Source organism: Harpegnathos saltator, unplaced genomic scaffold (assembly GCF_003227715.2).
Source record: "Harpegnathos saltator strain DR-91 unplaced genomic scaffold, Hsal_v8.6 scaffold31, whole genome shotgun sequence".
In the NCBI taxonomy this organism is placed as follows: Eukaryota; Metazoa; Arthropoda; class Insecta; order Hymenoptera; family Formicidae; genus Harpegnathos; species Harpegnathos saltator.
In genome coordinates this window covers 244,926-261,058 of record NW_020230106.1, presented here as the reverse complement: position 1 = coordinate 261,058, position 16,133 = coordinate 244,926, and the positions used below count along the sequence as shown (strand labels likewise).

General features: G+C 37.0%; 1 protein-coding gene across 1 annotated transcript; it reads right to left on the bottom strand.

Annotated features, from left to right (window-relative positions):
- Window positions 1–534: 534 nt before the first annotated feature.
- On the bottom strand, window positions 535–5,670 carry LOC105189186 (protein twist). Its single transcript, XM_011151133.3, has 2 exons — window positions 3,940–5,670; window positions 535–902 (listed from the first exon to the last, which is right to left on the bottom strand). Exons 1-2 carry the CDS (start codon window positions 5,051–5,053, stop codon window positions 766–768), a joined length of 1,251 nt encoding a protein of 416 aa, XP_011149435.1. The 5' UTR covers window positions 5,054–5,670; the 3' UTR covers window positions 535–765.
- Between the last annotated feature and the right edge of the window lie 10,463 nt (window positions 5,671–16,133).

Below are 16,133 nucleotides of genomic sequence, written 5' to 3'. Positions count from 1 at the left end.
GTCTTTGGCAAATTGGTTAATCATTATTATTATTATAATTTAAAAATATTTTAATTTATAATAATTATATATATAATTATATTTATGTATATAATTAAAAAATTAATCATCACTAATCGCTTATAATTTAAGAATTATTGAGACTTTAATATTTTCATGTGAGAATTTTCAGTTTGATTTAAGCTGAAAAATATGTTATTAAAATTGTTTTCTACCATAATGTTGAGAAGCTCCATATTCATCGATCGTGTTTTATCAGCATGTGGAATATATAAGAATGAGTAATGAATATTTCCGACTATTTTGGATTCATATATACGATATTCGAAAGCTAAATGGTAGCGCTAATTTTTCCTTCAATTTGTATTGAAGCGCATCTTATATCTACTAGGAAAATTTATTGAGTCTGAGTCAGCAGAAAGTATGTTTAAAATTTAACTGTAAAGAAATGCCGCTACCATTTAGCTTTCCAATAATACATAATATACAATAAAATATCGTATAATATTTTTATAATATAAGATTTTGTTTTTTTTCTAAGCTTATGCTTACCTCAAGTATAACAACACTCAAAGTATAGCAACTATTCGAGCTTTCTTATGCCGATAGAATTAATACAAGAAATCCCTTTACTAGTAAAAAAATAAAAACAACTATAGAAAAATGATACGAGTGCGATATTGTGGCCACATCCTTATTCTGTGCTTGCACTTAATCTTGATAATTTAACTCTTACGTTTTTATATGTCTGCACGATCCCAAATGCTACGTATTTGAATTCCAGTCGCCCTCCATGCGCCAAACGCTGAACGCATACGATAATCTCTCATGCGCCATATAACTGCAAGGTAAGTCTCTACTCTGTCTCGCAGCTATAATTGCGTTCTTGGCACTTCTACCTGCTGAAATACAAAAATTTTCCTCGTTATCACTTGGTAAATTGTGTGCATAAATTTCATATTCTCCGAGATTTTCCTCGTTGCAAATTTCTTTGACTTACTTTTTTTACTGAGATCATAGTAGCAAATTTTAGCGGACGGAATAAATTTCAATTTTATTCTCTAAAGCACAATCAATGTATTCTGTACTGAAATGCTATATCTGTAATTAATGATTCAGTTATAAGTATAACGATGAAATTAATAAGAGCCCGCTGAAAAGATCAGTTAATAATAGTAACGTTGTCATCATTAATACAGTTTGCAAATCCAGACATTGACATCGCATTTAAAGCATATCGAAATTTTTAAACTAATATTTTAATTAATAACAGTATTCTAATTTGTAATAATTGCATTCGTTTTCCTTAATAAATCAATTTATACGAGAGAGAGAGAGAGAGAGAGAGAGAGAGAGAGAGAGAGAGAGAGAAAGAGAAAGAGAAAGAGAGAGAGAGAGGAAGAAAAAATTCCCATTTATCCTAAAACATGTATATTTGTTTTAAATTTTATATGTTATCGGTTATAATAAGTTTTGAATAAAATAATAGCTGTAATAAATGTTAGAACATCATAATTGCAAGCGTATTACTGACCATGACAGTTCGAATCTCTGTCAGACTTAACTTAAATGTTGGTAATTAATATCAAATGTATATTTATGTTAGATCTATGACGTTATTCTTTAATTGCTTTAAAACAAAATTGATAGGAAAACAAAATTGAACTGTTGTTATATCATTAAATAGTACTTCAATTATTTCTCTATGAAGAAGTATAAATGAATTTTTGCATAAACTAGAAAATATAACACAATTAAAACACCAATTGTTTAAACTTTTAAACAAAATCAACTTGGTATACTTTTAACTTAACACTTATATTATTAATTTATTAATTTTCCTAATAATAATTAAGTTTTACAACAAGGTTATTGATCACTAACTGGATTAACACTCACCCTAATTCGATTGTTGCAAACACAGAAAATGGGATTTGACATAACATATAATGAATTTGTGCACAGATTTTACGACGAAATTTCATTTCCACTCAAAATTATTGAAATAAAAGACAAAGCAGTAAAGTGGGAACGTTTCTATTGAACTTCCATTGACTCAATCGAAAACAGTTTTACTGATTCACTTTAGGAGGGATAGTTCTAAGACGTCAACATTTTTTATTTGTCTCGATGAAGAGACGGCAATAGAGAGAAGAGAGCAGAGCAGAGTCGACGGTAAAAATTGGGAGGACAGTTCGAGGGGGTGACAATTCTGTCTGCGTATAATGCGAGGTCGAAAATAAAAGGGAAGCACTGGCATTACAGTATCGCGAGAAGCCAGGAGGAAGCAAGTCGAATAAAAGAAACGCGCGATATATTTCCGTCCGGTGAATTCGTCGCAAGAGCCGAGAACCACCAATCGGTGCTGGTTCCGGTCCTTAACATCTCAGTACCGTAAGCCACTCGGAATTATGGATGCATTCTTATGAACAACTTATGAATAAATACCAAACGTTCCGGTCACTGCGAAAATAACTTCACGAATATTTGCTTTCAAATTCTTAGGTGAATATTTTATTATTATACATTATTATCGTTACTAGAACTTCTAAGTATTCGAATGTCTAACTATCTGCATATCGGAAATCGATTTAGACCCTGTAATTTAGAACCGCACTATTTGGATAATCCGGATAATTGAATATAAATTATTCAGATCCAAATATATACGAAAAAAGATTCGGCCTAGAAATAAGATTCAGATGCAGGACCGAATTCGGTTTAACGGAATTCAATCACATTTTAGTGCCGATATGTATTGTTTTGTTTAGTTTTTGTTTAGTTGTTTTGTTTAGTTTCAATAAATATTATTCAAACATTTGAATCGATTTGCTATTTGAAAAATAGAATGAAAGTTACGCGAAACGTTAAGAAACGAGACCCATATGCTGTTCCGAAGAATTTACAAATATTATGAAAGCAACATGAAGCATAAACCTCGTTGAGAGCACTTATACAACACATGATGACACAAGCTTCCGTGAGTCGGTCTGAACTCATTGTAGCTTGTAAATGGCAGAAAGCCGCTAGTGAAGATCTGTTTATTCACCTTACATTGTAAACAGACCGGATTCCAATTTATATAAACATATACTTCTCAAGGATAGAATGATCATGTAACTTTTTCCTAGCAATCAAAATATGAAAAGTGAAAAGTTCCACGGGCGAACTCAACGACTTTAGCGAACACCTAATGTTTCGAATGACGGAAATGTGAAACTTTTCTCGTTTCCGCTCTTTGGCAAGAATTATATGATCGCCGAAAGTACCGATGGAAACGATCCTCGTATAATACGTGATTTGGAGACAAAAACTCGCGGTAAGTATTTCGATATGAAGTTTCGATCGAAATACTCAGAAATGTCGACTAAATTATATGAAATCTGATGATAAAGTAACAAGTATATAGATAAGTCTGATTTAAAAAAGAAACATAAAGGAACATAAAAAATTATATAATAAATCATATCAATTCATCATATATTTATCAATTTATCAATTTATATTCGTTATATCACACAGCTGTTACTTTGTCGTGATATTTCGCATAATTCATATGACAATCTTAAATTTCCATACTGACATGTTGTATTGTATATTTATATTTTACTATTATATGAATTATATAGAATTATATAATACAATATTATATATGAAAAATACGTATAAAAATATATGATAAAACACGCTACCTGCATTTCTTTTGAGATTGTACTTTCTATCGACAACGTCTCTGTTATTGCTGACAATAAATCCAGAGCGTTTATTTTCACACATTATTTGAGACCTATCTGACAATTTCTTTAACGGCTTGCGACAAACACAACCCGAGACGAGCGCCTTTAATCTGACTAGGAGATGAAACATAGTAGCAAGTAGAGATTAAGCGAAAGAATCTGAAGAGAAGTGAGAGAAGGTAAAAACAAAGGAATATATTACCAATGTTCTCTGAGCCATCATCCTTCTCCAAGTCGCTGCGTAATACTTGATGTAGAAACTCGATGTACTTCGTGGCTAGTTTCAAAGTTTGAATCTTGCTCAGTTTGTCACTTGGCAAAGTTGGTATGACGGATCTCAAAGCGGCGAAAGCTTCGTTGAGACTTTGTGTCCTTTGGCGTTCCCTGACGTTCGCCATCACTCGTTGATTTTGAATCTCCTCCATACTCGCGCTACTTTTTCGGCGTACCTTGAGCTTCATCGAGGAGTGCGACTCGTACTCGGACTCGTTGTTGTTGGTGCTGACGAACTTTTTCTTTCTTTTCGCGGGCGACCTGCCATTTTCAGCCGCGTAGCTCTTGGTCGATGACGGTTCCGTCACATGACCGTTGAGCTCCGTCTGCTGATAACCGTACCTCTGATCGACCACCTGTTCGTTCTTGTATGCTATCTCCTCTGGCTTGAATTCTGTCATGTTCGAGTGATTGCGGTAAGATCCTTGATTCTGAGACTGATGCGGTCTATTAGAAACGATCATGTCCTCATTCCCAGACGCGAAGATCTGCGACGGCGGAGTCACGCACATATGCTGCTCGTGGTTCCTGTTGTAGTCTGACAATAACTCGGATCCCGTATTATTGGATATCCGTCGATTGTAGTCTGACTGAAGATCCCTCAGGATCTTGCCGTCCGGATGGTCCGAAGTATGGTGATGAGGATTGTGATACTTCTTGTTCTCCTCTAGGTTCTCATAAACATAAGGCTGCTGCGGATAATCAATTGGATGATGGTGCTGCTGATGAGCGGTTGGATGTAGGGGTTGCTGCTGATGATAATTCGATGATAGATTGCGGTGCTCCGGCTGGTTGCTGAGGTCCATCAGATGCGATCCTGGTGGCGTGATGCTGTCGTAATTGGCCGGCGACGTGCTGGCGGAGCTGTTGCCAGCGCTGTACAAAGCGCTGGAGCTGTCGCCGGACTCCATGAGGTAGAAGCCATTGACGCGGACTTGAGTCTGAACCTGGATCGGTACGGAAGCCTGAGGCTGCAGTAAAACTTGAAGCGCAGGCGGTGGCGGCAGTTCCGACGGTGTCTGTATGTTCCCATTAGGCAGCATGGGCACGTTGGCCTCCTCAGCGCATCGCGCCTCGTTCCGCGATCGCTGCGCGCCGGAAACGACGAGTTTCGGTTCCAGTTTTGTGATCCGTCCTCCTGGATTAAGGGCATCACCTGCGCTACACGGCGCGAGTTACCGCGCGACGGCACGCACTTCAACGACGCCTACGGCGATGCGCACCGACGGCGCGGCGGTTCAGCTCTGTGATTGTCTGCGCTTTGCTTTTATCTCGCTCACTACAGATACAGATACGGAACAATATGCAACGTATCGGTGTCACGTGCCACAACACTTACCCGCACAAATTTTTATTCTTCTCTCTCTCTCTCTCTCTCTCTCTCTCTCTCTCTTTCTCCCCACTTGCTCTCTCTTGCTGTCTATCTCTTCCTCTATCTCCCTCTCTCTCTCTCTCTCTCTCGCTCTCTTTCTCTCTCTTTCTCTTTTCGCGGATTTCTCGAAGAACAAATCTCGACCTCGAATTCAATACACTTTCGTGCGTCACTGCAGCTTCTCTTGGAGCTTCACTGAACTTTGAAGATCTCCCATTCTCGCTTCATCATGGAGCTCCGCCTTCGGCTTTGCGTCCCTACCAACGAGTTCCCTTTCCAACGTCGAACGGCTTCTTTTATCCATCCTGGCTGTCTGGTCGTACCCACCCACCTAAGGAAGAGAGAGAGAAGGAGAGAGAAAGAGAGAGAGAGAGAGAGAGAGAGAGAGAGAGAGAGAGAGAGACACAGAGATCAGAGAGAATAGTCACTAGGGAACCATGAAGAGAACAGAAGACTCCCAATTCATCATGCATTCCGAAAAAGAGGGAAAGCAGCCAAAGTTTAATGAAAAATGTACAATTTTGGCGCTAATCACAGATCTCCACAAATGAGATTAGCTCGGCAAAGCAAGCTGATTAATATTAATATAATTTACTAAAATCTCTTATAAATTCCAACTTTATGTATTATATGTTGGTAGGTTGAAAATCGTACAAGTAATCCCGATTACCATGTAAAGACACAATGTTAAGACACATATGATATACTAACTTCGATATATGCATGTCCTGTCTTTTAGCGAAGTTTATAAATTTTAAAATTTTCTATCACAGTCCGAAGACATCCGAGAAGCAGAATGCGGCAAGAGGAATAAACAGTGAGAGTCGGGCGAGATAGGGGACTTCAGTGAGCTTCGTTTTGGCAATGGAAAGGAAGAAGAGCGGGGGTTATGGAACCAATGGTGACGAAGGAAGGCGATGCCGTAGAGCATGGTAGCGCAAGGGAGGTAGAAAATGTAAGGAACGACCTATCTTGAATATTTATATCGCGAAGCGCCAGTGAGAAGAAGAGAGCCCAAAATCACGAGGACAGACTATGATTCGCGATTCTGCAGGCTCACTTCGTGAAGATTCGCAAATTCCCGAATTAACCGACGTACATCTGAAGTATACGACATTGAACGGTATGCGAAGCAGTTTTATCGTTAAAATTATGCATCGTTCGGCGTTCAAGAAAATTGATAGAATTAAAGTAATTTTACTTAAATCTAAACTGACCTATGAATTCGAAGTAACTTTATTTAAAAGTTCTCTTATCCGAATCTGAAAATTCTACTTAAAAAATTTGTCGTCGCGTTGTTCGCATATTTCTACTTTTCTTAATCCTACTGAATTGCTTCTGCTTTAAATTTCTTTAAGTTTAGTTTCTTCCGAAATTCTCCATTAATTAGATATTATTATGTGTGTTTACCCGAAATGCATGATACCTCGCTTATCATTCGTTCTGTACTGCCACTTTATCACAAAGTTACAAGTCTCGCGGGTCCGGATTTAAAATAGCTGCTACAAAATGTGTCAGGAAAGTGATGTATCGACATTTTTCCGGCTCCTGCAACTCGGAAGCGGAGCGAGGATGAAAAATCGACGATGGGAATTACGACGTGGCTGAAAATAGGGGAACACTCGCGGCAACGTGAAAAGTACATGTCGGGGTGGGAAAAGGGGAAACGGAAGGAGCGAAAATATTGAGTATTCTGACAAACAACGATACATCTTTCAAATATCCCTTCGAGACCGAAATCTTACGTAAAAATAGAGCATTGCCTGACAAGCCGTTTTCATACTTTAGCCACTTCATGCTGGTTGTTCAAAGAACAAAGATCGCGCTATTTACTTTGTCGTGTAGCAATGATTGTGATACCAAACAGACCAACGATTTCACCTCTCGCATCTATCATCTCAATTTACACTCGCTGATAATAAAAAGGCAAAAATGTAGAAATCCAAACGCAACAGTTTGTTTTCCTATAGCTCGATGATCGCGCGTGAAATCGAGGAACCGAGAAAGAAGTTTTCATGTTTTTATTTCTTCGCGCGATTGAACTCTCAGTGAACGCGAATATTCGTGAATAGATGATGTTCACATCGATTTATTGCTCGAGCCGACGTAGACGCGTGAACTTAAATTAATACCGCTGACGATTTTACGATGTAAATTAATGTCTCAGATATCTCTTCCTCTCCTCTTCCTTTTTACATTTTCTCGTTCGTACACTTTCTCTTGTTCTCTCTCTCTCTCTCTCTCTCTCTCTCTCTCTCTCTCCCTCTCCTTCTCTCTCTTCCTCTTCTTCTCGCGCTCTTGCTGAGCGTGCTTGATGAATCGCCGCGTTGGATGCACCACGACGTGTTTGTTGTGACGGACGAAAGCTCTTTTGAGGGTATCTATAAATTCCACGTTTCGAGCTTTCTCGCAAGCTTCTCTTCACGCCCCTTTCGTCTCGCCTTGTGATTTACCATTTCGTTCGACGCCACACCACGCCTACGGAATATTTAGTCATGAAGGGAGGGAAACCGGACCATCTCTTTGTTTGCCGATCAAATCGGTCGATGAAGTCATTATGAGTCTCATTATCGTTAGCTTGAAATTTTTGAAAAATCCATTTCTAGCCGCTCAACTAAGAGTGTTTTTTGTACGTCGATAGTTGGAGAATTGAAGAGCGAATTTGCTACCTCTCGCAAATTAACAGCGATTTCGTTAAATGATTCCATCTATATCGTGACGAGTAATAGTGAATGAATATTCATCGTTCGCACTCGCTTCTCGAAACCGCGACGGACGGAGAATCCGTCTTTACTGTTTTGGCGGTGTTCCAACCGAAAATCAGATCGCCTATAGGCAGACCAATAAATAACGCGGTCGAATACCAAAATAATATTCCAGACGGCGGTCGAAACGGCGGCAAAACTAGCGGTGGCTTTTCCGCAGTGCGAAATGCATCTTCTATATTTTTCTAACTCTCATCGTTAGCAGATTTCGATTTATAATATTTCATAATAAGATTATAAATTATTATTATTTGAAAAATATCGATTCTTGTATCGAAGCTTCGGAACTCCAATCCTCCGAAGTTTCGAGGCTTTATAATAATGCTATATATTGTTGGTCGATCCTGATACACGGATACATTGATACACGGAAAAAATCTCAGTTTAGGTAATTAAATAAGGATTACATAAAAAATCCGGTGATGAGAAATGATGTCTCTGTGACTGGAAATATTCATCATGAATATTCAGTTATATTAAAACTCAATTGAAATAAGTAAGAATAATTGATTATTCAGGAACCTCCTGCAGGACTTTTTCTATTCCTACAATCGAGTTTTGTATCGCGTGTCCTTATTCTTCTTCTCAGACAAGAAGATTCAATTACGCTAACAAAATTATTTTTTATCTTATGCAACAGCATTTGTATTTGAAATTTGTTATTTGTGACGGGGCGAGTATCTTGAAGTTGACGTCGAAGAGTTACGGTGCCACCCAAGACCATTTCAGCATCAATGAAAGTGTAAAATTCTCACCTGGTATCTACCTATCAAGTCTCCCAGCAGGATACTGACCTTTGCGATCACGCGCACACACGTGTTCGCGCCACCTCGCCACGCGTCGTTTGACGATATTAACGCAGATTTAATTGTGCATGCCGGCGCACAAGTTTAATCGCTGTGCACGACGTCGTGCACCGTTGCAGGTTCAAACGCCCCTGTCGGCGCTCCCTCTCTCATCTCGTCGTTTTATCAGCGCACACGAAACTTGCTGCGTCTTGGAGATACGACTAATTTCAGATAAAAAGAGAAAACTGAAAGCAAAGTGGAAAAAATATAATAAAAGTTATAATTTAGATTGTGCGACTTGAAGGGTCCCTTGCCGATTGGTTTGGCTTCGCGCGACTGCATTTTGTGAATAGCTGATATAAAGAATAATTTATTCAGCGCAAGCTCTACTGGTGTTCAATCAAATGGAAAATAAAAGAGCTTAACTAACAGAATCTTTTGCAGTTGAAATAAAAGAATTGAATAAACATCTTACCTTTGCTTAATATTTTTAAGATTTTCGAAATCTGCCATTGCGAAAGGTTGGTTAAAAATAGGCTAAGGTAGAAATAAGTTGCGTTAATCGACAGTAGTTCTAGTATTAACTGAGAAAGTAGTAAGAGATATTAGAGACAGCGAAGTTTACACTAGATGTGCGACAACAAAAAGCAAAATGATGAATAATCAAATAATATATCTTTCGAGAAAAATAAAATAGCAACGTAACACTTTACGCTTGGCAGGTATCGGAAGATCTAGCCTGCGGACTCGAAACTGTTTCCTTCGGAATTTCCTTACCTCCGGCTAGAAACGTAACACGTGGTATTTTTATAAGTGTCATTTTCCGCGCACACGTGTTCGCGATTGTAACGGTTTCGCCAGCTGGACTACAGTATATTCCTCGCACGAAGGACCTGTGGTATAGCGTTTTCCTGTTTCATTCACAAACGAGTTTTCGAGGAAAAAGTTGACATACGCTTAATGAAGACGTTCGAGTAAAATGTATATTGTCTTTTGTACAATAGATGCAAGCGTAGACAAAGAAACGTGATATATTGCTACAAGAGTCGGGAAGTAACGAATTACTTCTAACGCTGTTACTGTTACAAGTCCTTCTTTTCAATGCCGATCTGGTACCAAGGTTATTTTTTTCCTTAGTACGTAGCAAGTTAATTTCAAGGGTTAACGATGGATGGATTGTTTATTATTTATTATTTATTAAAATTGTTTCGATAAAGATATTTTTCACCGCTTGCTACAATCTCCTCCCATCTTTTAGTAATAAACAGATTCTACGATAAAAAAAATAAAAAGATAAAAGAAATTTAAATAAATATTTAAATAAATTAAAAAAAATAAATTTAAATTTAAAAAAAAATTTAAATAAACAACTTAAATAAAAAATAAAAAGATAAAAAAATTTATCTTTAAAAATAATCTATTCATCATCAACGACTCGTTCTTCATTGTTTCATTGTTTTGTAACGCGCGATTTCGACACGTAATTTCAAGGCGAGAAGAAAACTTTTCCCCGTAGTTCGCGTTCTTTTTTCAAGAAACTCATTAGAGACGACGTAGCTATGTTATCTTTGACTAATTTTTTCTGCATTGTTTCCAACTCTCTCGTTCGTTGTTTTCTTGCTGTTCTCACGATTGCCCATCCCTCTCTATCCGTTGTCTTTCCCTTTCTGTCGGGAAAGATGTGAGTTGTAAAGACATGAGTCACGGTTTAGAAGCCAAATAAATGAAGGTTTTTTGTTTACCTGGTGGATGTTATTTATCGGAGATACGTAAAGGATGCATATCGCAACAGTATTCGAAATGATATTTGACTTGATTAACAAATAGTAATAAAGCATTAATTACTTTTTATTAGTAACGGGTTACCACAAGATTTTGATACACGTCGCAATATCATGTGACGTGCATAAATCAAAAGCCCACTGTAAATATTACCAAAAAGGATTTATTAAAAACGATACGAATTCAAACGTTAACGATGTAATACCGAGGAAATCTGTCAATTATCCACAGTCGAGAGAGGAAAGGACTTCTCGAGATGTCAAAAAGAGTTATTTCCGCCAACACAGGGAATCTCGGTAGGACGTCTGGCACTATCGTTATGACCGGTAGGGATAAGCCGCCGTGGAATTTCCCATATCGCAAATATCAGAAGAAAGCACCAAAGCGGGATAGGATCGCAGCGAGACATTGGAAAGCCTAAAGGCAAACAGTTAACAAGAACACCGAAGAAGAGAACACTCCGTCGCAGGAAGCAACGAAAAACAATTAAAACAGCGAAATCTATGGTACAGTTATTTGGTTCGTCAAAGTAAAATCAGGAAAGCAGCTCCGAAGAGTTTAAGAAGGATGTGGAGAACCTGCAAAATAAACCATAATAAGGTACTTGTGCTCTAATTTTCCTTTTCAGAGTCATACGTGATTCTGACGTTTGAATTGGACGTGTGTATATCTGTGTTCAAATTTAATATTTTTGTTAATATCTATTCACCACGTATTTCTTACAACGCACTTTCTATCTTTTCTTTTTACTTCTACTTTCACTTCCCCCGAAGTTATTTCTTTCTTCTAAAGCAATGAAAATCACCCAGAATAATGTTATTATATTTTTATAAAAACAAAAATTTAATATTGCAAACGCAAATAGTGATTTTTTTATAATGGTATTCACTAATACTATCTCCGATTACATTGAATAATGCACAAGATGTTTTTTAATCGTGTCACTTTTTACACTTTATCTTTCGTACTTTATTTCTGAGGAAAAGAGAGATATTGAATAATTCTTAAAAACATTTTTTTTAGATATGGCTATCTTCTTTCGTTTGGAAGATAAAGACAAAAGAAGATTAAATACCACAAAAGGGACCAGTTGTTTGCGCATCGTCGATAATTACATCGTTATCAGTGGGACAAGTGATTAATTCTATCTATGTATTTTAGTATTCTATCTATGTATTTTTAAGGAAATGTCGGTGAACTTCAAAAATATAGATAACGCAGAGGCAATTATCGAAACATCATGTCAAATAAGTACTAATAACATGATCATGCTCGTCTTGTCGTATTTTTTGTTTTTGAACCAAGTCGATAAATTTTACGAGTTCGAGGTATCGCGAGGAGGGTCGCTCCAGTTATCGCCAAAATATCGGCGCGATATTTGTGTCGCGGACGACGAGGGTGGTCTTTCCTCTCGTGATTCAAGAAACTGCATTTGGAACCTGATGAATGCATGCGGCAACTACGACGACGACGATGACGAAGACGGCAATAGCGAGGGATCGCGACGAATTGTGAGTCGCCTTCAAAAGTCAAACAAAACTTCCGCTGTTTCTGCACTTTCACTCTTGCCGTTTGCTTATTGTTTCAATCAATTTTCATCTTTTTGCTAGTACGATTCCATCGCTTCATCCTATATTTAGTATCGCTCTTTCGATTCATCATTTTGTACTTCCACTCCTTATTTAATTACGAGTTTCATATTTTAGTAAGATATTAGTAAGTAAGATTTTAGTAAGATATCAAACTATTGTCGGATAAAAATGCTGAAAGTAGTGCTTATAATAGCTGATATATACGGTTTCGAAGATCTCTGCTTTGGATTCGGATTTTTTTTTATGATTTCATATATGATTATTTTTTCCTGGATAGTCATATATCTGAATATTTAGAAGGCTTAGTAGAAGAAGTAATTCTTCATATAAATCGAATAGCATTAGATTTACTCAGGGTTCTAAAAAAAATTTAACATTTTTCAATTATATTTCTTAGGTTTTTTTTCCTAGGGAGGACATCAGCATGAACAATGCAACTTTCGACAATATTTCCTTGCTGTTATGATCCTGCAGAAAAATTTATTAAATCGTTTTCATTTTACATCAGAAAATTAGCGACGTTTAGACTAACGACGAATGTCGCGCGACGAGTAGTAGAGAGCGCGTGTACTTTTTCTTAATACGTAAAATCAGACGGGGACACATGTTTGCCAGACGACGACGACGATGACGTCTCCTCAAGGTGCATGGGAATGAATTACGTTTCATCAGGCCCTGTTCTACAAGGGTGTAAAGAATCTAGATTACAGAAGCGGACAACCTCGAAATCGCGCCCACGACACGATCACTTCAACAGCCAGAAACGTCGTTCCGATAAATAACACAACCAGCTAAGTGCAAATATCGCTAATTGCGGAGAAATTTGATATGTTTTGACATAGAAGTACGACATGGCATAAACGAATATGACAAATTTATAATACAAAAAAAGGCAAGACTTTCAAGAGATTCTGTGAAGGTTCAACGGAATTGAATGTCATAAAAATCTCCAGTTGCGCGGAACTCTAACAATTCGGTCAGATTTAGGAAGGAAACAATAGTTTTCTTCGAATAAAAAAAATATAGAGCATCTGAGAAAAGAGAAAATATATATAAAATAAATAATATTTATTTGGTAGGTAATAATAACATATTTATATATAGTCATACTGATATATATATATATTTTTTTTATTTGTTTGAAAAACTGTCGAATAAGGAAATATATTTTCTTAAATTTGTAACTTTTCTCATGAAAAAGCAATATTCATCGGATTTAGTGATAAAGATGTCACAAGAACAGAAACGAAAATGTGTCCGATTCTCGCGTTCTTCACGCAATCCTATCGCAATTAGCAACTCATTACGTCGATTTTAATCTAATAATGTAGTTGTCACCTCCAAAAATGCGAAACTCGACAATATGCGTTAACAGACAAAGGGGAGAGATGTTAAGATTACGTCACTAGGATGCGACCTCCGCTGGTGAAGTTGGAGAAGTCCGAAGGGGTCCTTTCGAGCTGCCCATGAGGCCCCTTTTTTTGTCAACGTCCGTGCGACAGTTAACGGTCTTAATGTCGGAGTCCACGAGACCCCGCGACCCATTGACGTAGGTCTTATACCCCCCCGAAGACATTAATTCGAGTGTTCTGACCCGATCTCCGCTTCGGTGGCGAGAGAAACAGCGGCGAGATCGCGCATCCCACGAGATTTTTTGTTCACCACTGTACCCCGAGGAAGGCGATCCCTAACGGACGTTACGGCTCGACGTGTAGCGAACTAGTTTTTGTGGCGGTTCAACCCCGAACGTTGCTGTCTCGATTGGCCCAATATCGCGATCTCCTATAACTATAAAAAAGGAAGAAATTGATTACTTTAAAATCAGTTTAAGGAGCAAATTAATTATTTATTACTGCCCACATCGAAAATTCATAAGATTTTCCAAAGTGTAGCATATAAATTGCGGTTAAAATCTTCAAATCCGTCCACAATTGGTTACCAAATTACGACACCAATTATAAGAATTTCATTCTTCCCTCAAACATCGATTCTTATTCCAAACATGGATTATCTATCTAAAATGATCACGAATGAGAAACAGATTGAAATAGAAATATTGTAAGAATTCACGCTTTTTCCAATTAATAACGTCGGTATAAATTTATAATATCAAATGAAGGATCCTATTTTTATACCAACTTATATTCAATATATGGAAATATTTGGGAAATTTCCGTGCGAGACATTGAGCTGCGTAGATTTCCGAAAATCAAGTTATATCCCAATTAAATCTCAACAATTTTTCTATATGAACTAATAAACCTTAACATGGGAGATAACTTAAATTTGCTTATAATAAATAATATTTATATAAAATATGAAATTTGTATAAAGTAAATTTCTAAAGAATATTACAAAATAAAATCCTCTTCCAACGAAAGCTTGATGCTACAGCATCGTTATTCGTTTCAATATAAATACATCTCTATATGGCTCCAACTTTTTTGTTCTTTGCAGATTTATTTATTTGCTTTACAAGTCAAGTAAAAAAAATTATAAACAAGTCGAAAAACTTGGTTGAAAAGGGAACGGAAACAGCAGGTATTACGGGTCCCAGCCTGAAACAAAGCTGGCATCGAATTCTTTATTAGTTTTCGGATAAATGAGTTCTAGCTCATAAATCACGAAGACATTTCCTAGCAATTCTAGCGACCGTTTTCTGTCAAGCACGGAAATTTTCAAAAATGTCAAGCCAAACGACACTCAAAGATTATTGCGTATTGTTAAATGGCGTTACATATATATCTTTATTATTTCTTAGATCGAGAGATTGACAATTATTTTTAGCCTTACGCATGTATACATCAGATCAAAATTGTTATAACATTACCATTATAATTAGAGTTATTTTTTTACATGTGTTCTTTAATCTTATAAATATACACGTAAAATTGAAAATCGTCTAAATCTTAGTCTAAGGATAACTTTCTCCAAATTTCAACTAATCTAATCAATGATTAACTGACGGAACTTTAACATGGGGAAAAAAAATTGATTGAATTTTTATATAAGAATGAAGGAACCAAACATTTCGATTGAAGGAAACCGAATGTTTGATTTTTGTAAACTAAATTCGGTTCTTTCGGTTCTAAGAACTAGAAATTCTATTTTCTTCAAACGCATTTGGTTCACTCATTATCATCTTGATTCAATAAAAATATTTTTCACTGCGAAAAACTAATTCGACATATACGACGCACGCTATTCTCAGTAAATTCGTTCGCAGTGATGTGAACCTTCCTTAGGTTAAAGGTCAAGTCGTTAGAAAAAGGGTCCTAGTTCAAAAGCCCATCAGGACACGCGACACTCATCCTTGTCATCAAAGTGTGCGCTTTGTTTTTTCTTCGATCTTTTTGTTACTGGGAGTTAACGGACTCCAAGAACCTCGCAAGAATTACTCGACGAAAGATTCAGCATTATTTGCTCAGGATGTCCCTTTCAAGATCCTGCATTTCTTGTGCACCAAAAATAAGTACGATAAATGATTTAACGTATAAAAATTTGAACGAACTGAAAAATAAATAACCGTGACAAATACACTGTCTGAAAAAGATGCTAAATTGCCCTGTGTGTGCGACCTTTTGTTTCTTCTCGAAGAATCGGTTTTTCAGGGTTTGGAAGTACCGTAACGAATTTCTCAGGAACGTTTCTAGTCAGCGAAAATTCGATTCTTTTGTTCATGGTCAAGATACTTCACTTGGTTTCTCCTCAGGTTAAAGGTCGTTAGAAAAAAGATCCTGGTTCAAAAGTTTAATATATCTTTCGCCTACTACTTATCCAGCCTACTATCCAATCGTTGAAACTTGAAGAGAATTATTAATTCC

Excerpts from the sequence above, each read along its gene's own strand:
- LOC105189186 (XM_011151133.3), bottom strand. The coding sequence starts at position 5,053 with ATGCTGCCTAATGGGAACATACAGACACCGTCGGAACTGCCGCCACCG. Across the intron at positions 903-3,939 it reads TGATGGCTCAGAGAACATTG|CAGGTAGAAGTGCCAAGAAC; the intron begins GTAATATATTCC and ends TTTGTATTTCAG.